Source organism: Sciurus carolinensis, chromosome 1 (assembly GCF_902686445.1).
Source record: "Sciurus carolinensis chromosome 1, mSciCar1.2, whole genome shotgun sequence".
NCBI classification, from domain to species: Eukaryota; Metazoa; Chordata; class Mammalia; order Rodentia; family Sciuridae; genus Sciurus; species Sciurus carolinensis.
The window spans coordinates 43,241,906-43,263,594 of record NC_062213.1 but is presented as its reverse complement, the minus strand read 5'-3'; the positions used below and the strand labels follow the sequence as shown (position 1 = coordinate 43,263,594).

At 36.1% G+C, this 21,689-nt stretch overlaps 2 protein-coding genes across 2 annotated transcripts in view; both read left to right on the top strand.

The window, feature by feature from the left end:
• The window catches only part of Ints8 (integrator complex subunit 8), a 54,577-nt gene that overhangs the window by 31,365 nt on the left and 1,523 nt on the right, over positions 1-21,689 (top strand). Inside the window, exons 16-26 of the mRNA XM_047540693.1 lie at positions 3,340-3,461; positions 5,236-5,420; positions 6,134-6,167; positions 7,063-7,119; positions 7,199-7,260; positions 9,666-9,784; positions 11,042-11,145; positions 12,445-12,495; positions 16,068-16,141; positions 16,236-16,300; positions 16,427-16,470. Coding sequence (XP_047396649.1) covers positions 3,340-3,461; positions 5,236-5,420; positions 6,134-6,167; positions 7,063-7,119; positions 7,199-7,260; positions 9,666-9,784; positions 11,042-11,145; positions 12,445-12,495; positions 16,068-16,141; positions 16,236-16,300; positions 16,427-16,470 — 917 coding nt within the window. The remainder of the gene's footprint in view (positions 1-3,339; positions 3,462-5,235; positions 5,421-6,133; positions 6,168-7,062; positions 7,120-7,198; positions 7,261-9,665; positions 9,785-11,041; positions 11,146-12,444; positions 12,496-16,067; positions 16,142-16,235; positions 16,301-16,426; positions 16,471-21,689) is intronic.
• LOC124977286 (transmembrane protein 126A-like) lies at positions 13,804-14,968 on the top strand. Its single transcript, XM_047540738.1, has one exon. The coding sequence runs from the start codon at positions 14,023-14,025 to the stop codon at positions 14,614-14,616; it is 594 nt and encodes a 197-aa protein (XP_047396694.1). The 5' UTR covers positions 13,804-14,022; the 3' UTR covers positions 14,617-14,968.

Genomic DNA, 21,689 nt, shown 5'->3' with positions numbered 1-21,689 from the left:
TCTTGGTGTGTACCACCACACCCAGCTTATACTGTAGATTCAGGATAGTCTGTTAAAGAATCAAAATGTCCTTAGGAATACAAATTGAAGGTTTATTTCCCGTAAAATGTCCTTGTATTGATTGCCAGTGGTCCAGTTCATTTATGGCCACTTTAGAACAGAGCTTGAGTGCTCAATTCCACTGATAAATATTTTTTTATGAAAATGACCATATAGGACCAGATGTGGTGGTACACACTTGGGAGGCTGAAGAAGGAGTATCACAAGTTGAGGCCAGCCTGGGCAACTTAGTGAGACCCTGTTTCAAAAAGGGGTGGTATGTAACTCAGATGTAGCGTGGTACTCTACATGTTTAATACTATAACTAGTAAAATTGAGTTGTAAAGAAGTGTGCCCATGGGCTGGGGATAGCTCAGCTGTTAGAGTGCTTATCTTGCATGCACAAGGCCCTGGGTTCAATCCCCAGCACCACCAAAAAAAAAAAAAAAAAAGAATTGTGCCCAAATAGTTAACTCTGGCCCACTAGAGGACTTATGAGTCAATTATATTCTGATTTCCCACAGGGGGCAGGTAGTCATGAATCACAATCTTTTTAGCATTGTAGGTAGAATACCTTGGAGAGATTTAATGCATCAGTCCCCTTTGGTATCATAATGTCTTTTAGCGGGTAGTAGGGATTGAACCTACAGGGACTTTTCCACTGAGCCACATCCCCAGCCCTTTTTATTTTGAGACAGGGTCTCACTAAGTTGCTTAGGGCCTTGTGTTGCTGAAGCTAGCTTCGGACTTATGATCCTCCTGCCTCAGCCTCTGGAGTTGCTGGGATTATAGGCATTTGCCACAAGCCCAGTGATACCATATTTTTTATAAGAATTGATTTAGTAATATGCTGGCACTAAGTGTTGATGGACACATGCTTGTTGTATATGTACTTTTTAAAGGTAAGTTGGTTTTCATACATGATTTTTCTCAGAAGTTTAAAACCTTAACATTTTTTAGTGTTAGCTACATGTCAGACATTGTTCTAAGAACTTTAGTTGCCTAACTCATTTAGTCCTCACAGCAGCTTTGTCAAATAGTTATTGTTGCATTATCCCCATCGCATAAATTAAGTAACTGAGGTCAGAAAGTTTAAAGCATTGCCCAAAGTCACAAGGTAAGAGAGTGAACTATGATTTTATTATTCCCTCAATCCAGCATTTAAGCCTGTGCTCTTACTCTTTGAAATTGGTGGGAGTGACTTAATAATTAAGAGTTGATGGTACTTCCCCTCCCTCACTTTTTTTGGGCTGGCGATTGAATCCAGGACCTCCCACATGCTAGGTGAACCCTGCCACTGAACCACTGTCCCAGTTCCTTTATGACTTTTTTGGGGGTGGGGGTAATCAGGGATTGAACCCAAGAGTGCTTAGCCACTGAGACATAGCCCCAGCCCTTTTTATTTTTTATTTTGAAACAGGGTCTCACTAAGTTGTTTAGACTATCTTTTGAACTCACGATCCTCCTGCCTCAGCCTCCCAAGCCACTGGGATTACAGGCGTGAGCTACTTCAACTGGCTTCTTCCAAATGACCTTTTTCCTTTTTTTTTTTTTTTGGAGTTCTGGGGATTGAACCCAGGGCCTTGTGCTTGCAAAGCAAACACTCTACCAACTGAGCTATATCCCCAGCCCCCAAGTGACCTTTTTGATTTAATAGGTTGGAGGTCATGCCCCTTTTTTCCATTTCGTTTCATAAGGGGTTTATAATCTGTATATAGTTTATGTAAACTTTTAGCTTGTTGAATTTTCGACTTGTCCTATTGCTTGTGCTAGTTACCTGAGTTGAGAATAGACTTCTGCCTCTGACATTCTAGCTCTGCACCTCAGTGCCAGTGTAAGAGTTGATGTTTGTAGGCATGGTTTCTCCAGAGGTCAAGAGAGGGGGAGGGGATTGTCACCTGCCACCTTCTCTTCACTCCTTTTTTAAGGAAAAGAAACATCAGTTTTGCACAAGTAAGATGCATGCCCTCTATAGTAAACAGAGAAGCACTCTTTTACATGGGTTGACCTGGTTTTATTTTAAGGAACAGGAAGTGAACTTAACTGACAACAGATCCAGCCTTTCAGTTATAGTAGAAATAAGAGGAGGACTTTAATTTTTCTAATACTACTTATGTATTTTGGGAGAGAGCCCCAACTCTTAATATCTGTAGCTAAGTAGGGTAACTGTTCAGACACATTTCCTTTTTATGTTTGTCAATTTCAGCTAATTTGAATGTTAGACCAACTTTGGCTGTTAAAGCCTATGACAAAGCATATGACTTTGCATTTTTAATGAATAACTGTATTGCCAGTACTTTAGGGCAGTTCTAATCTCTAAATCACTGACTCTCAAGCTGTATCAGAATCCAACTCCCTACATTGATTCTCCTTTAAGCATCATTGCTGTAGCGAGCCAGTGTAACTGATGAAGAGAACTGGTGAATAAAGGAGGCCTTTGAGCCAAGCCCTGCCTTCAGCAAAATGAATAGAACAGTAACAGGCATGCATTTGGGGAACTATTTGTCTTCATTCTGTCTTTAGATGATGATGCAGATAATGTATTTTTATTTTGTTTTGCTGTGCTTTGCATATTTTTCATCCCCTCACATCCTTTTTTGGAATAAAGTGAGATAAAAATAGCCATAGGCACTGTCCAAGAAATATAAAAAGATTGAGGAATACAATTAGCTTGAAAAGGGGGAGCTCATGTTGATTTAACATTGTTAGTTGGGATTTAATTTGGTTTCTTTTTCCTAAAATACATTAAAATCTGAAATTACGTACTTTGAGCTATGAACTTTTGCAACATATTACGGTATATTATTTCAAAGGAAATAATGTTGAAAACTACTGATTTTTCTTACTTTTTTATTTGAAATTCTTTGTAGCATGGTAAATATTTTTTGAATGAGTAAATGACTTATGAATATTACATTTGAATCAGAAAAATTAAAAAGAATAAACAGATTTATTGCAATTTTGTATAGTTTACCTATTTTCTGTAAACATGCTAAAAGTTTATACCATACCATTTTGTACTTGTATAATTATTTTCTGCTCATTCGAATTACAAGTTTCTACAGGACAGGTATCAACTTTTAGACTTTAACAGTGGATTATTGGGCTCTGAGGGATAATTTGCCTGATTAATAATTAATAATAGAGACTATGGACATGTATTGTTGGGAAATGTTAAACTTTATAGAGAAAAGTTTAAAATATTAGCATTACTTTATTTTTCTTCTGTAGCTTTTTAAAAAAATTCATTTGAAATCTGAGCAGATGTTATGATGGTTATGCCAACCATTTGTTTTTTAGATATTCCTCTTCGTCAGGTAGTAGCTGAGGAATGTGTTGCTTTTATGTTAAACTGGAGAGAAAATGAATATCTTACACTGCAAGTTCCTGCATTTCTCCTTCAGAGTAATCCATATGTAAAGGTAATTAAGGTTTTATCTAAATAAAGTGATTTTTAAAATGGTATTATACCTGTTTCTTTATACTACTTTGGGAAGTTGCCTAATTTTTATGATACAGTGTAAGAAGGGACAAATGTGTTTAGTTAAAATCCTAGTGTTTGAAAATTCATGCGCTTGACTTTGCCCCTTTGAATATTTCTAATGCCCTATAACTCATGAAGATACAAATGCAAATGATGTGGTTAACAGACAACACTTTGGTATAATCGTAATGTAGCAAGAGGTTAGTTAAGGTTTGCTTCAAATGCTGTGTTTAAACTATAGAACCAGTGGTGCTCTGTACATTTTCCATTTGAACATCTTACCTTTCTTTAGAATCAATTTATTATTCTTAGTTTGATATGCCTGAATCTGTATCATGTGTATTATTGAATTAGCATAGTTTTCACAGTGTATCATTTATTGAATTATTTTGATTATTCTGTTTGACCAAAAAAGTAGGAAAAGCATCAGTTTTCATCTTTGTCATAGATCTTGCCTCTTCGCAAGAGAATCCACCTTAAGCAGTGGGCACCTCATGAGAAAACTTTCTAGGTATAGTTTGGTGGAACTGGGGTTTTCAGATGAACTTGAAATTATCCCTGCCACTGAACCCCCAAAGGAACCATGATGTATAAAATTTAATAAGTGAGGACAGAGGGCTCTCTTTTACTTTGAAATTATGGAAAGAAAATTCTGAATTTGACATAAACCTGGTTTTCTCCTCTGTATTTTGGGCTTATCCTTTTTTTTTTTTTTTTTCCTGCCTGTTGCTTTCAACCCATCACTATTTTGGAGTTCTTCCTGTGTCTTAGGTCATTAAGACTGCCTTTAATCAGTCAACCCTTTCTGTAATCTTGCTTCATTATAGCTCATATTAGCAGTAGCTCCATCCCCAGGTGTGACCATTTTTGTTAGAGAAAAGTTGCTTTAAGGGCTGGAGTTGTAGTTTAGTGGTAGAGGCCAGGTTCAGTTCCCAGCACCAAAAAGAAAAAAGTTGCTTATTCCTTTTTCTGCCAACTTTTAATTTCCTTAGTCTTTTCCTGTTTATAAAATGAGTAAAGGTAACAAATGTGTTTGTGCACATGTGTAAGCACTATTTTCATCTCAGCTTTGAACTTTCACCACAGTTAAGGTCATGGTGTGTGCTTTCCATTATATACTTTATTATTATTATTTTTAATTGTGGTGCTGGGGATTGAGCCCAGGGCTTCATGCATTACTAGGCAAGCACTGTACCACTGAGATACATCTCCAGCCCTTTTTATTTTGAGACAGGGTCTCATTAAGTTACCAAGCTGGCCTCAAAATTGGGATTCTCCTGTCTCAAACTCCGAATAGTTGGGATTATAGATGTATGCTACCACACCCAGCTACGTACCTTTTCTTAAAAAGATACATCATACTATGTGTGTTGGGCACTTTTCCCCCCACCTAATCACTTATCTCTTTGTATTCATTATCTCATTTTTTGTCCTCATTAGCCTGGTTTCTGATCTCTTAGATTATAATTGTTCGGAAAATGATGAGGTTTATATAGTAGAACCAGTGGATCCTCTTCCTCAGATTCAGATCTGTCACTCTACTGAGTGTAAGCCCTGAATTCCTCAGAAGTTTTATTGAATACACAGCATAAAATAACTGCTTGGTATGTTTGGGCAATAACCATCTTTCTTCAGTGTGCCCTAATAGGACTGTCATGTAGGATATAATGGATTATCTTTTGTCTATTTTCTGTTTGTTTTTCATGTTATAGCTTGGACAGCTTTTAGCAGCGACATGCAAAGAACTTCCAGGCCCTAAAGAAAGTAGACGGACTGCTAAAGACCTTTGGGAAGTTGTTGTTCAGATTTGTAGTGTGTCCAGTCAGCACAAACGAGGAAATGATGGCAGAGTTAGTTTAATAAAGCAGAGGGAATCTACATTAGGTATAATGTATCGGTATGTGTTGGTGTGTTTCTGTCAGTTACAAGTTTTTGCATTCTCTAAGATTTATATTCTCTGAACTGTTTCAAGAACATCTACCTTTATCCTGTATATCATAAAGATGAATAATCTTAAGAATTCTATGGTTCTCCTTTCTGATGAACTTATCTGCATGGCCACTTTGGAAAATATTTAAGAGAACAGCCTACCAATAACTGATTAATTTAATCAACCACAACTCAAAATCTTAGGTTGGATAGTACTAAATATCTGAGATTGGATGGTACCAAAGAATTCTAGGGTACAATTGTGAAGCCTGACTTTAATTCTTGCTTGAAAAACTTAATGTCATTTATTTAATGGTCAAAACCTGAGTTTCATTCTTTAAATGTTGTTGTAAGGAATTAAAAAGTCAATTTTTTGAGGTAGTTGGAATGAAAGTACTAGTTGGAAAGAGATCAAAAGTCATGAGTGGGGCTGAAGGTAAGTCAGTGGTGAAGCACTTGCCTTGCATGTTAGGTACAAATCTGTTAGGATTATGTAGACAACTTGTATTTCTGTATTAAAACAGAAGAAATGTTTACTAGGTTATTACAATAGTATATATTATACTCCTTTTCATACATGTAGAATTGGAGAGTTAAGAATAAACCTTTCCATGTAGTTTTCATTCTTGATCTTATTTTTTTTAATGTCTGATATTGTGTATACAAAAATTTTTTTTGTAGGAGTGAACTACTTTCTTTTATCAAAAAATTACGGGTAAGTTTTATTAATATTGATCTAATTACTTTTGCTGATTTTTGTAGAATGCTAAAATATATTGAGTGCCTCAAATGGCTGAATAGTTAACTTTTTAATGTGTTCATCTGCAGCAATTCAGTTCTTATTGGGGATGAGATAATCTGAATAGAGAAATTTACTTTGTATTTACCATGTTTTATTAAATAGAGCAGGTATTTTTTAAATCATAAAGACATTTCCACAATAGGGCTAGATGTGTGAAGCCTGGCTTCAACTTTCGCTTGAAAGATTTAGTGTTGGATTGAAGAAATAGCCCGCATTGGAGAGTGCTCGCCTAGCATGCTCAAGGGCTGTGTGTGTGTGTGTGGGGGGGACTCTTAAAAAAAAAAAAAAAAAAAGATTTAGTGTCATATTTATCTAATGTTCATGACCCAGGATTTGTCCTTTAAATGTTATGTTAGGAATAAAAAGTCAATTTTTTGAGGCAGTAGGAAGTTCTAGTTGGAAAGAGATCAAAAGTGTAGCTTAGTGGTAGAGCACTTGCCCTGCATGCTGGAGGCCCTAGGGTTGATCCCTTAATACCACCCAAAAATGAGGATTTGAGCCTAGAGAGAGAACACCATATACCAAACTTCTAAATATGGTAATTGTTATGTAAATTATGTGTTCTGATTTTTGTGTGTGTGAGATTAAAAATAAAGTTGATCTTTAATAGGTTCTAAAATAAAACAGATGCTAAATTCCAAAAGACAAGGGTCTTTTGAAGAAAATACTTAGTGTCTCTGAGATTGATAGGAGAAATATTAAATAGATATATTTATGTGTATGGTGTGTGTGTGTGTGTGTGTGTGTGTGTATGTGTGTGTAAACATATGCACACTATTTTAAGATTTTTTTTTCCCCCCCCTCCTAGGAACCATTGGTTTTGACTATTATTTTATCACTGTTTGTGAAACTTCACAATGTTCGGGTCAGTATTTTATAATTTCATGTTAAAAGGTATTTGAAAGAAATTTCTTTTTAAATCATACTTTTTTTTTTTTTTAAAGGAAGACATAGTGAATGATATCACAGCTGAACACATTTCTATTTGGCCATCTTCCATTCCCAAGTAAGTAATCATTCAGCTTATAATATATTAAATTAAACTAGTTATATATTTAATGTATACAATATTAATACATATAATATGTATTATGTATATTTAATATATATATCGTATATTAAATTAGTTATATATTTAGAAATCATCCTGAGTTGTATTGATATCCTTAGGTAATTTAATTGAAAGGTACAAATCTATTAGGATTCTACATACAACTTTGTGTTTCTGTGTTATAGTAATTGCCTTCCTAAAAATTAGGAGTAGGCCCTAGATAGAATATCTAAGTTTTCTGGTGAAGTTTTTTGGATCCTCTAAATATAGAATCATGTCATCGGCAAATCTGAATATCTAAGATGTTCTTATTTTTAGTCAATAGAATTGGAAAGTCATCTACCATTTGAAAATCATTTGTTTCGTACATAATTCCTTATAGATCTCTTCTAATACTGTGATTACCAGTCCCTTTAATTGCCATAGAAATTTCTTTAATTACTTAGGAAATCCTCTCTCACTTTCATCACCTGAGAGTTCAATAAAATCATGGGATAATTTTTTTAGAAGAGAAAATAATTTTTTTCTGAAAGAATAAACTTTCACATTTTTTTTTCTTCCTATATGTAACAACTTCTCATACAGAAGAGTTCACTTGTTTCCTGTCAAAAGTTTCTTTCCTTCCCTGCTGTCCCTTCCAGTTGGCTTATTTTGTACTTAAAGGGTAGATCCCTCCAGTCTGGAGGGCTCTTAAAGGCATCCTTGAGGAAAAAAAGATTTTAGTAGATTGGTGAGTATGCAGTAAAATGAGCACAATTTCTTCTTAGTCTTAGAGATTGGAAGTAGCTTTAAATCTCATATAGGAATTTGGAGAGTCAGAGTGGGTGAGTGTCATTGCCATCAACTGACTTAATAAAGGTTATTTTTTGTATCGGGGATTGAACTCAGGGGCACTCAACCATTGAGCCACATCCCCAGCCCTATTTTGTATTTTTCTTAGAGACAGGGTCTCACTGAGTTGCTTAATGCCTCGCTGTTGCTGAGGCTGGCTTTGAACTCTAGATCCTCCTGCTTCAGTCTCCAGAACTGCTGGGATTACAGGCACGTGCACCACACCCCACAATAAGGATTTTCCCCCGCCAAAGGAATACCCATGCTTCATGAAGCAAATGCATGTGCTTTGCAACATTCTTACTGCAAATTCCATCATAATATCTTTCTTAATTTTTGTGTAAAATTCAGTATGTTCGATAGCAGTAAAGAGAATTTTACTGGGGATTGAACCCGGGACCCTTAGGCAAACTAGACTACACCCCAAGCCCTTAATTGTGTTTTTTTTTGTTTGTTTTTGTTTTTTGATGGTACTGAGAATTGAAGCCAGGGGTTCTTTACCTCTGAGCTATACCCCTGTTCCTTTTTATCTTTTATTTTGAAACTGGATCTCACTAAATTATTGAGACTGACCGACGAATTGTGATCCTTCTGCCTCAGCTTCACGAATCCCTGGGCTTACAGGTGTGCGCCACCATTCACAGCTGAGAGTCTTTTGATTCCAAGAATAGCATTCAAACAATGGCAAGAATGGCATGGGATTAAATATTGCTATTTTAAAACTCACTGCCATGTAGATAGAATTCTTAGACAACATCTTGTAGGTATCTATCTATAAAATATAATCATAAAGCAATTTAACTCATTTTATTGTAAATAAATGGGGATTTGCTGCTAACACCATATCTTTTTTCCCCTATTGTCAGTGGTATTATGGTAAAATCAAACACCTGTGGGCAATAGAAGTACTTTGTCAAGTTAACTTTATAAATTAGATAGAATCCTGACTTGAACCTTTTGTATGTCTGAATCCAGAACCTGTTTTCTACCACTGAACCTTATTGCTTCTGGGAGGGAGGAGCCCTCAGCTTTGTTTCTGGCTTTTACTGTCACTGTTCTTTCTTCTGGTTCTGTATCTCCAGTCCTCCCCTCTTATCCAGGATCAGAGCAGCTGGACATGTTTCCTACCTGTTCCTTGACTCTCTTGCTACTACCAAAAGTACTGAAGTGTCATACTTGTCACAAATAAACCTTAAACCCATTAGGGCCAGTATAAAATCTAATCCAGGAGTCACTTACTCTTGCGAGAAGCCATAGGTAGATTTAAGGTCTCATGGCAGTATTAGGGTTTGAGCCCTTGTTGTTTGTGGCTTCTTTTAGATAATAGAACTTAAAAAGCATTCAGGGAAATTCTATGAGCCCTTCTCTTGTGTTGACTATAAATTGTCCTCTGATAGGTTGGATAAAGATTTTATCACATTTATGACCATAAGAGTTTAGACTTAATCTTTCTGTTTTTAGTAAATGCGTATATCTAATTTGAAGTTGACTTTTAAAATAGAAATTAATGTTAAGTATCTTTCCTTTAGCCTTCAATCTGTGGACTTTGAAGCTGTAGCAATCACAGTGAAAGAACTAGTTCGGTATACACTTAGTATAAATCCAAACAACCATTCCTGGTTAATTATTCAGGCAGACATTTATTTTGGTAAGTGAACCTATTTTGCTTTGGTGACACTATTAGAAGTAAAAGTAAATATATTACAAATTTTATTACAATAGTTTATTAAACTCTGTAGGTATTCTTGGTAATTATTAGTATTCTTGGAGATGAACTCCTAATTTCCCTCCCCCTTACTGATTATGTGTTAAATATTCCAACTTGATAAGAAATTTTTAGTATTTCTTTTACTATACAGATCAAATAAAAATTCAGACTGGTATCATTTCAGGATCTTTTTCTAGAAGTTGATTTTTTTAAAAAATATATTTTTAGTTGTAGATGAATATAATACCTTTATTTTTATTTTCATGTTGTGCTGAGGATTGAACCCAATACCTCACATGTGCTAGGCAAGTACTGTACCACTGAGCTACAGCCCCAGCCCTAGAAGTTGATTTTTTAAAAGAGAAAGTTCAAAATTTAAAGGTGAAAGGGATAGCATAACGAACTCCTGTTTATCTACCATTCAGCTTTAATGATAATTTATTCATGGTTATTTCTGTTTCTTCTGTATCCCTTTCTACATCCTTCCCCTCTCCTCCAGATTTTCTGAAGTAAATAACTGCTGATTTTCATGTTCATTTTCATCCCAGCCCCCAGAAGAGTTTAATCACCAAGACCTTAATATAGATTTGCAGAATAAGTATATTGGTTCTGAACTACCCCCCAAAATTAGGATGTTTCTAGTTGAATATTTGGGAAATAAATACCTCCAGATACTGAATTCTGTACTAATAAATTTGGTGAGAAACTGGAAGTAAATTTTTGGTTAATGAGTTTTAGGAGGCAAAGAAACTACTGCATCACTTTATTTGGGTGGTGGTGGTACTAGAGATTGAACCTAGGTACTCACATTTTGTGCAAGTGCTCTACCAGAGCTACATCCTTAACTCTCTTCTTTTTGGGTACCAGGGATTGAACCCAGGGATGCTTAACTATTGAGCCACGTCCCCAGCCATTTTAAGTTTCCTAGGTGTTGCTAAGTTGCTAAGGTTGGCTTTGAACTTGTGATCCTCCTGCCTCATCCTCCCAAGCTACATGCCACTGTGCCCAGCTATTATATTGATGTTTTAAAATGTGACTAAAAAAAGGCAGGCTTTCTTGGTATCGTCCTAAATAAGTACAGTTTTATCCCCATATCTATCATTTGAATCTGCTTTTGTTAATTAATAAAAGAGACTTTTTTTCCCCCCCAACTCATATCTAATGACAAGTAATTTTTACCTCTGTTTACTACTTCAGCAACAAATCAGTATTCGGCAGCTCTTCACTATTACCTCCAGGCAGGAGCTGTGTGTTCTGATTTTTTTAATAAGGCTGTGCCTCCAGATGTTTACACAGACCAGGTAAGTTCTTTTGTGTGCTTCCTTTCTTTTTACCTACGTTTACATAGTTTTCTTCCTGAGCCCTTTTTTGGCTAAATTTGGCCATTTCTGTGTATGTGATGATAAACTCCCAAGTTGATAGGTCTAGACCAGATTGCTGTCCATATTTTCTTTACCTTTTTCCCCTCTTTTTTTTGACTGTCCATATTTTCAGTGTCCATATTTCCAGTGCCTGTTGGTGTTTTGATTTCCCCCAACACCTCAAATTTAATCTGTCTAAAACTTGGTTCCATTTTACCAGCCTTCTCTCCTAATAAATTCACCTGCTCTTCAAACAAACAGACAAAACAAAAACTCTGGAGAGTACCGAATGCTTTTATTTAAACACTTGAGACAACTAAGCCCAATCCTTAGCATTGTCCTTGGCTCTTTTCCTTACTTAGTGATCCTGTCACCAGTATCCATTCAGCTTTCAAATCATGTTGACTGTCTCCTAAATCCCCAGTTCTTTCCCTCGTTGGGTGAATGCATAAATGGGTGTGTACACTTACAGTAGATAACACGATACAGGTAGAGAAATTAGTCAAATCCATCATCTTCCATAATTACCCCCCTTTGTGCTAAGAGCACTTATAATCTGTTTTTTAAAAATTTTTGGTTTTTTAGTTGTAGTTGGATACAGTATCTTTATTTTATTTATTGATGTGGTACTGAGGATTGAATTCAGTGCCTCACACATGCAAGGTAAGCACTCTACCACTGGGCCACAACCTAAAATCTATTTTATTAGCAGATTTTTACTATATATTATTATTTTTGTGTGTGTGGTGCTGGGGAGCAAACCCAGGCTTGCATGTGGTAGGTATGTGCTCTACCACTGAGCTATATCCCTACTCCTACTGTGTGCTGCTACTAACTATATGCTTTATACTGAATATTAGATCTGTAGACTTACTCATTCTACCTGATTGCAAATTTGTGCCCTTTGACCTATTTCTGTATTTATTCCCACTCCCTGATTCCAGTATCAATTTTTTTTTTCCTTTTCTGTTAGTATGCATTGCTGTTTCTTCTAATTTGGCCACAAGTACTTAACAAATGCATTTTTTGGTACTCAAAATAGTTTTTTAAATGATTTAGCATTTTTATTAGTTTTGTTTTTTATAGCACTTTTAGATTCACAGCACAATTGAGTTATGATGTACCCTCTGTTTTCCCCGCTCCTACAACTTGCCCTCTGTTTACCTCATACTGAAATGGTGCATTTATTATAGTCTGTGGTTAATAGTTTTTAAAAGTAATCAGTTTTGTTTTTTGTAGGTAATAAAACGAATGATCAAGTGTTGTTCTTTGCTGAACTGCCACACACAGGTTAGTTTATAATATGGCATTGGCTTATTTTCATATATATTAGGGTTTATAATAGGTATTAGGCATTGCATTGGGAAGCAGCTTTCATTTATCATGTCAGGATTACTTAATTTTATGGTGTTAGAAGTTTTGCAAATTTATATTTTTTAGTTTATAGAATTTTAACTAAAAGTATGAATTAGAAAACATTGATCTTTAAATCTTGTGAATAGAAAAGGAGCATTCTCAAGTATGTATTCTTATATTTAAGATTAGATACATTCGCCATTAGGGAAATGCAATCAAAACTACAAATAATCAGATACCACTTCTCACCTATTAGGATGTCTATAATCAAGATATCTAATAATAGCTGTTGATGAGGATGTAGAGAAATTAAGAATCCTTGTGCTGGTAGAAATATAAAATGACACAGCTTCTGCAAAATGATTTGGCACTTCCTCAGAATGTTAAATATAGAACTTTGGTGTGGTCATGTATGCCTGTAATCCCAGTGACTTGGGAGGCTGACCCAGGAAGATTGCAAGTTCAAAGCCAGCCTTGGGAACTCAGCAAGAACCTGTCTCAAGATGATTAATATCTAAAATATATAAAGAACTCAGAAAACTTTACGCCAAAAGAATCAAATAACCCAATTAATAAGTAAACATGAGTTAAACCCACACTTCTCAACAGAAGAAATATAAATGGCCAGCAAATATGTATAAATGTTCAAAATCATTAGCAATTAGGGGAATGCAAATCAAAACTACACTCACTCCAGTCAGAATGACAGTCATCAAGAACATAATATTAAATACTGGAGACACTTTTACACTCTTGGTGGGATTGTAAATTAGTACAACCACTATGGAAAATCCTCAAAAGACTAGGCATGGCACCACCATATGATCCAGCCATACTACTCCCATGTATTTATCCTAAATTAAAGCCATCATGCTACAGTGATATGAACATACCCATGTTTATAGTAGCTCAGTACCAGTCTAAGTGGCCATCAACAGATGAATGGGTAAAGAAAATGTGGTATTACACACAGTGGAGTTTTATTCATCCATAAAGAAAAATGAAATTGTCATTTGCAGGAAGATGGATGGAACTAGAGACCATTACATTAAATGTAATGTCATACTCAGAAGGTCAAGGCACTGTGTTTCATATGGAGTCTAGAGTAGAAAAAGGAGAAGGTGGGAGTGGATCTCATGGGAATCAAAGGGAGATCAGTAGAGGAAAGTGACCAAGGGATTGGGAGAAAATGTTTAGGAGTGAAATTGGCTAAATTATTATATTATGTGCATGTAGGAATATGTAGCAACAAATCCCATTATATGTACAACTATATATAGAACCAATTAAAAAAAATGAAGATAAAAATCTGTCTCAAAATTGATAAAGGAGAGTCACGTGTCAGCCGGAAATGGCTGGGCCAGGAGTAGCAGAGTAAAGGTTGTGGCTTAAGCCCCGGCGTGTTGGAGGAAGAACTGGAGAGTCACCCGCTGCTGCTGGGAGGAGAGCAACAGGGTCAAGATGGAAAACCATAAACCACATAATACCATCAGGGAAAACTCAATTTTTGATATCATAGCCAGAAAAATTGAACTACTACCAGAAGCAGAAAGGAATCTACTTGAACACGGATCCACATATGTTGGACTCAATGCTGCTTTCTGTGGCCTAATAGCAAACAGTCTTTTTTGGCGCATCTTACATGTGACACAGGCCCGAATAGCTGCTGGTTTACCAATGGCAGTGCTCCCATTTCTGACAGCAAATGCATCTTTCAAAGGTTTTGTAAATTTACCTTTGAGTACAGGTGAACTGCATTGTGAAACCTGTATCGTGACATGGAGTGGACTTATTGGTTTTGTTTTAGGAGGACTGTACCCTGTTTTCTTGGCTATACCTGTAAATGGTGGCCTAGCAGCCAGGTATCAATCAGCTCTGCTACCAGAGAAAGGAAACACCTTAACTTACAGGATTAGAATTTCTAAGCCTATCTTCAGAAGGATGTTATTTCCCATTTTACTTCAGACTATGTTTGCAGCATACCTTGGGCCTAGACAATATAAAGTACTTATAAAGGCCCTTCAGTTACCTGAACCTGGCCTAGAAATTCACTGATTTTAAGCAAATGTGTATACAAAAATAAAATTATAAAGACAACCTGTAACTCTAATGTTAAAAATAAACAGACTTATAATTTAAAAAAAAAAATTGATAAAGGACTGAGGCTATAGCTTGGTAGAGCACCCCTGTGTTCAGTCCTCAGTACAGAAGAAATTCAGACAGAGAAATTATCATATGACCCAACACTTCCATTTCTACATAAATATCCAACAGAATTGAAAACACATCCACAGAAAAAGTTGTTTATATGAATGTTGATAATAGCCAAAAAGAGAAACACAGTATCATTTACTATAGCCAAAAAAATAGAAAAAAAAAACAAAAAACAAAAAAACCCTTTGTCCAACAGTGAATGGTTTAATAAAATGTGGCATATTCATACAGAGAAATACTATTCAGCCATAAAAAGGAACTAGTTATGGCTACCTCCTGCATCATGGAGGATTCTTGAAAGACTATGCTAAGTAAAAGATACAAAATGCCACATACTGTATGATTGCATTCATATAAAATGTCCAGAACAGTCTTTTTTTTTTTAAATACTAGAGATTGAACCCAGGTTGCTCTGCCAGTGAGCTACATCCTTAACCCTTTTAATTTTTCATTTTTGAGACAGAGTCTGGCTAACTTACCCAGGGTGGCCTCAAACTTAGCAATCCTGATACTCCTGCCGCAGCTTCCTGAGTAGCTGGGATTATAGGCATAAACCACCTTGCCTAGCAGAGTGGGCAGATCTTTAGAGACAGAACACAGTTTAATGGTTTTCAGAGTCTTGAGAGACAAGGAAATGGAGAGTTAATGCTCATGGGTGTGTGTTTTTGGGGGGGGGGTCCGGGAGGGATGGATTGGTAATAAAAGTATTTTAGAATTAAACATAATAGTTGTACAGTTTTGCAAATAAACAGAACTATTGAATTGTGTACTTTCAAGAGGGTTATTTTTATGGTATGTGAAAATGTAAAAAATATTTCTAAAGTTTTTTTTTTTTTTAAAGAGATGAACACTATGACTTACATACTGATTGAAATGGACGCTTTCTATGTTAAGTAGACAGGCAGCCTAAATTTTGCCATAGTGAGCATCCATACTTGCCAGCTGTGAAAGGTTTATTTTCATGTTCTATATGCCCTTGAATGTCATACTTTCTTTTAGCAGTTTTCCATTCCCCCAGTTCAATTTTCTGAACTTGGCTTTTTGCCAGAGTATTGAAATAATGATAAAAATTTTGTGATTTAGGTCACTGATGAAAAAAATGTTAAGACAGACATTTGGATAAAGGTCTTTGAAATTAAAATGAGGTGGCGTTCATAAATATGAACTGACCCACTGTGATATGCAAGGCTTCTTAAAGAATACATCTTCACATAAAAATAATTAAAGATTATCCTGCAAATCCAGGAGTGTCATTGTTATATGAAACCATTTTCAAATCTTTGTTTATGTAGGTGGCAATTTTATGTCAGTTCCTCAGAGAAATTGACTATAAGACAGCCTTTAAATCACTACAGGAACAAAACAGGTATGAATTTTTTTTTTTTTTTTTTTTTTTAAATAAGACGTTTCTTCAGTTTTTCTGCATAAGAAAATATATATAACTGAATTCTGTTTTTCAGTCATGATGCTATGGACTCCTACTATGACTACATTTGGGATGTTACCATCTTGGAATACTTGACCTGTATCCTGCCATCCAGTCTGTGATGTTAGAAGCCAACTTTTATGGATTAGTTTTTCATATTGTGGATTTTATCATGATATTTAATACTATACTATCAGATTTATTATTCTTAACTGATTTATGTAGATCTTCATCATAAGAGAGGAGAAACAGATAAAAGACAAATTGCGGTAAGTTACCTTAGATTTTTCTTCAATCATGTACTTAATTTCTAGAACATTAAATAATTAACATTTATACCAACAACAAAAACTTTAGTATGTCCATTCACTGCCAGAATTTGGTTATCAGTGTTTACTTTTTAAAAGATCTTTTTTTGATATATGAGCTATTCCATCTCAGGTGTTTTCGTTTTCGTTTTCAGTTTTTGTTTTTGTTTTCGTACTGGGGATTGAACTCAGGGGCACTTAACTACTCAGCCACATCCTCAGCCCTATTTTATATTTTATTCAGAGGCAGGGTCTCACTGAGTTGCTTAGTGCCTTGCTTTTGCTGAGGCTGGCTTTGAACTTGCAATTCTCCTGTCTCAGCCTTCAGAGCCACTGGGATTAAAGGCATGTGCCACCATGTCCAGCCTCAGCTTTTTTAAAAATGATATTTCAGGCTGGGGATATAACTCAGTTAATAGAGTGCTTACTTCACAAACGCAAGGTCCTGGGTTCAATCCCCAGCACCGCAAAAAAAAAAAAAAATTATTATTTCTGTTGCAGATCTTCAGATGGCTTCTCCTATCACACAGAAGTCAAAGTTCTTATAATGGCCTACAAGGCCACATATAACTTGACATCCTGCTTACACAACTTACTTTCCTCCCCTCCTAATTTCTGCCACAGATAACTCTACTGTTCTTTGAACATTGATCCCCTAAAGGTCTTTGGGATTTTCTTTTCTAGGAAGAGTCAACTTCCCTCTTGCCTATCAGTTGTCACCTTCTTAGGGGTCATTTTTTACTGACCATTTATACCATGTCCCACTTTTTCCCTCTAATTACTCTTTTTTCATTCCCCTTGGGTGTTTCTCTGTTATACCAGTATTTGACATACATATTATTATCTCTTTCCCCAAGAGGATAAGGTCTTGGTTTGCTCATAGTATATAGTCAGAATGGTACATGGCACACAGTAGGAGCCCAGTGGTTGGTTGGTTTAGGTTTTTTTGTCTGTGATCGGGATTGAACCCAGAGGTGCTCAACCACTGAGCTACATATCCTCAGTACTTTTCTATTGTTTATTTTGAGACGGAGTCCCACTAAGTTGCCAGGGTTGGCCTCAAACTTGAGTTCCTCCAGTAACTGGGGGTTACAGAGGTTCATAGGATGCCTACCATCCAATGGCTTTGGACTAGATGAATTATCTATTTAAATTTGGCTTTGTGCCAAAATATTTTAAATTTAAATTTAATGGTTCATATTATAACTTAACTGCTGAATCAGTATCACCACAGATAATTTTCTTTGCTCTTATATTAACAAAACTATGCTGTTAGTGTGTTTTAAAGCTTTATACTTGGACAAAATTATACATTTTTTGTTTAGTGGAAACAAACTGATAATAGCATCATTAAAAAAGGGAAAAGGATAAACATGAAGCTGGCTCCTTTGTCTGGAGGCCACTCTTGCTGCCATTTCCAGTGCGCCTGGGGCTAGAAGGCAATATTGAAATGTCCTCAGCTCTCCCTTATTTCTTAACCATTTCTACTTTTTTTTTTTTTTTTTTTTTAATTACTAATGATTGAACCCAGCAGTGCTTTACCACTGAGCTGCAATCCCCAGTGCTTTTAATTTTTTCAGATAGAGTCTTGCTAAATTGCTGAATCAGGCCTCAAATTTGTGATCCTCTTACCTAAGTCTCCTGAGTCTTCTGTGATTCCAGGCATGCAGCACTGTGCCCAGCAAGCATTTCTTTTTGTAACATTTTTTAAAAGCCCTCTTTTGAAGCTTATATATACCTCCTTACTCTCATTTAACCTATTTCTCTACGTACATCAAAAGACACATGATGAACTTTCCCTAGGTTTATAGGTCCTTGCCAGCTTCAGTTATATCAATTATCACCTTTACTGTTTGCCAGCCACCCACTCCCATGACTGTGTCTTAACTGTTAGCCACAATTGTTGTATGTGAGGTTTTATATTGAAATTTAATCCACCAATAACATTCTTCTGATTTCATGTCTCTTGTGCTCCTCATGGTCATTGAGATGTTCAGGTATGTGACTAGTTTCCCCCCACTTTGTTAGCCCTTTGTCTTACCTTCCTTTCCTACTTATCCTCTGTACAGCAAATACCAGTCAGTGTACTGTGAGTGATGCTGATTCAGGCAGTTTGAGGTGGGGCCCTGGGATCTAATTTAACTAATCCAACTTCCCAGGTAGTTTGATGATAAAACAGGTTTGGGAACCCTAGCTAACCATGATTGACTGTCAGGATTGTTCTTTGATCGTGGCATTTAGCAGCATTTTTTGTTCTTTACCTCTTCTGGAAAAGTCCTGACCCAGATCTTGGTGGAAATTTGAGTCCTACAACCATGCCACCACCAAACCACAGTCTACAACACTGTCTCTTTAGCTCTTTTAAGTGGTCTTCATTCTTTTCAGAACTGTTTTAGACTTCCCATTAAGCCCCTTCCTCTCTACCTTTTCCATTTTCAGTAATTTCCTTGGCTCTTGTATGCTTGGGAATAGGTCAGAAAAAAGACTGACAAGCCTTATCCTCATGGCTTTTTCCACCCTTAAAATAATCTACAACTACACTCATCTTTAAGTCAACTCTTCAGTTAGTAAGAGGTTATTCTATTCTTTGTTGAAGGCAGATTTTTATGCTTTCAATTATGTCCCCTTGAGGATCTTTTAGTCATCTCTTTTCCTATATCGTTAACCTTTTTTTCATGGTCTGTAAACTATTTCATCCTTAATAAAAACTTTTCTTGACCCTGCCTCCCCCTCTAGCCACCTCTCATCCCTCTAGTTTTATTTTTTTATTTGTTCTAATTAGTTATACATGACAGAATGCATTTATGTACTTTTGATATATCATACATAAATGGGGTGTAATTTCTCATTTTTCTGATTGTACATGTTGTAGAATTACATTGGTCATGCAGTCGTATATGTATATAAGGTAATAATGTCTGTTTCATTCTACTGTCTATCCCCATATCCCCTCCCTTCCCTGCCCTCCCCTCTACCTAATCTAAACTAAATCAGTTCTTCGCTAGTGCCCCACCCTCTCATTTTGAATTAGCACCCACATATCAGAAAACATTTGGCTTTTGGTTTTTTGGGATTGGCTTATTTCACTTACTGGTCCAACTCCATCCATTTACTGGCAAATGCCATTTCATTCTTCTTTATGGCTGAGTAATATTCCATTGTGTGTGTGTGTGTGTGTGTGTGTGTGTATGTATATGTGTATCCGTTCATCTGTTGAAGGTCATCTAGGTTGGTTTCATAGTTTAGCAGTTGTGAGTTGAGCTGCTGTAAACATCGATGTGACTACATCACTATAGTGTGTTGATTTTAATTCCTCTGGGTATATGCTGAGGAGTGGGATAGCTGGGTCAAATGGTGGTTCCATCCCAAGATTTCTGAGGAATCACCATACTGCCTTCCATAGTGGTTGTACCAATTTGCAGTCCCACCAGCAATGTATGTGTGTACCTTTCCCCCCATATCCTTGCCAGCATTTATTGTTGCCTGTACTTACCTCAACATTTGTAAAAGTTACATATGCTAAAACCCAAGGCCAGCATGATTCTAAACAAAAACCGAAAGCATTCCCTTTAAAAACTGGAACAAGGTAAGGATCCCCTCTTTCACCACTCCTATTCAACATAGTCCTTGAAACTCTAGCCAGAGCAATTAGAAGAAAGAAATTAAAGGTATACAAATAGGTAAAGAAGAACTCAAACTATCACTATTTGCTGATGATGATTATATATTTAACATCCCAAAAATTCCACCAGAAAACTTGTAGAATAAATGAATTCAGCAAAGTAGCAGGATATAAAATAACACCCATAAATCAAATGTGTTCTTCTACCTCTAGAGTTTTGATGCTCATTAGCCCAGTGCAATTTGCCTTTGGTCATCACAACTCTTAAAAGTGTTCTTAAGGGTTACTGAATGCAAATGCCAGTGGATACTTTGCACTCTCTTTCCTACTTGTTTACATTTTCTTCCTTCTTGAAATTCTTGATTCTTTTGGGACCTCTGACAATATTTTTATTCAGTTCTTCCTCCTGTTCTTTTCTTTCTTGTGAACATGTCCTACCCACTGGTAACATTAGTTTTCCCAAGGTGTTAGTCCAAGGGCTAGTTTCTTATCATCCTTCATTCTTCCTAGTTAATCCTATCCACTCATGGTATGACTACTACTCACATGAGGTGTATTTATTTCTCTTAGATATGACTTCTATTTCATTTTCTCATACTTTGGACTTTATAACCAATTATCTTTTGGATACCTTGTTTGTACAAATCTTCAGTTATATCCCATTACAATGCCTTTTTAATTTTGAACCCAGTGGGGGCTTAACCATGTCCCCAAGCCCTTTTTTTTTTTTAATTTTTAGGCAGGGTCTCAATAAATTGCTGAGGCTGACTTTGAACTTGTGATCCTTCTGCTTCAGCCTTCTGAGTCACTGGGATTACAGGTGTATGTCACTTTCCCCAGTCTACTTCTGGCTTTTGTAGCCTGTCTTCTTTCATGTTGAAATGGCATCATATAGCAGTTTATATTGCCTAACCTCCCTTACCTACCTGATGATCATTTCTAAATAGTCATAGCTCCTTTCAAGCCACCTATGAGAATAATCTTAGCAAATAAGGTCTAGTTATTGGTTATTTTAATTTTAAAATCCAAAGGTAGGTTATAAGGTCCAAAAATATTCTCACTAAATACTCCATAGCAGTAGCATAGCACTCTATGAATATTTAGTAGGTTGAAATACTTCTTTCTAATCATGGAAAGTAGAGTCACAATAAGCTCTTTTTTAAAAATTTTAATTTTTAATGTTTTTTTTTTTTTTTTTTTTTTTTTTTTTTTGATACTGGGGTTGAACTCAAGGGCACTTGACCCCTGAGTCACATCCCCAGCCCTATTTTTGTATTTTATTTAGAGACAAGGTTTACACTGAGTTGCTTAGCTCCTTGCTTTTGCTGAGGCTGGCTTTGAACTCTCAGTTCTCTTGTCTCAGCTTCCTGTGCTGCTGAGATTACAGGTGTGAGCCACTGTGACCAGCTCTCAATAGGTTTTTATAGTGCTAAATAACTTGCTATTTTTGCACATTAAAAATGTAAAGCCCTTGGGGCTGGGGCTCTGGTCCAGTGGCAGAGAGCTTGCCTACCATGTGTGAGGCACTGGGTTCAATCCTTAGCACCACATAAAATAA

Excerpts from the sequence above, each read along its gene's own strand:
- LOC124977286 (XM_047540738.1), top strand. The coding sequence starts at position 14,023 with ATGGAAAACCATAAACCACATAATACCATCAGGGAAAACTCAATTTTT.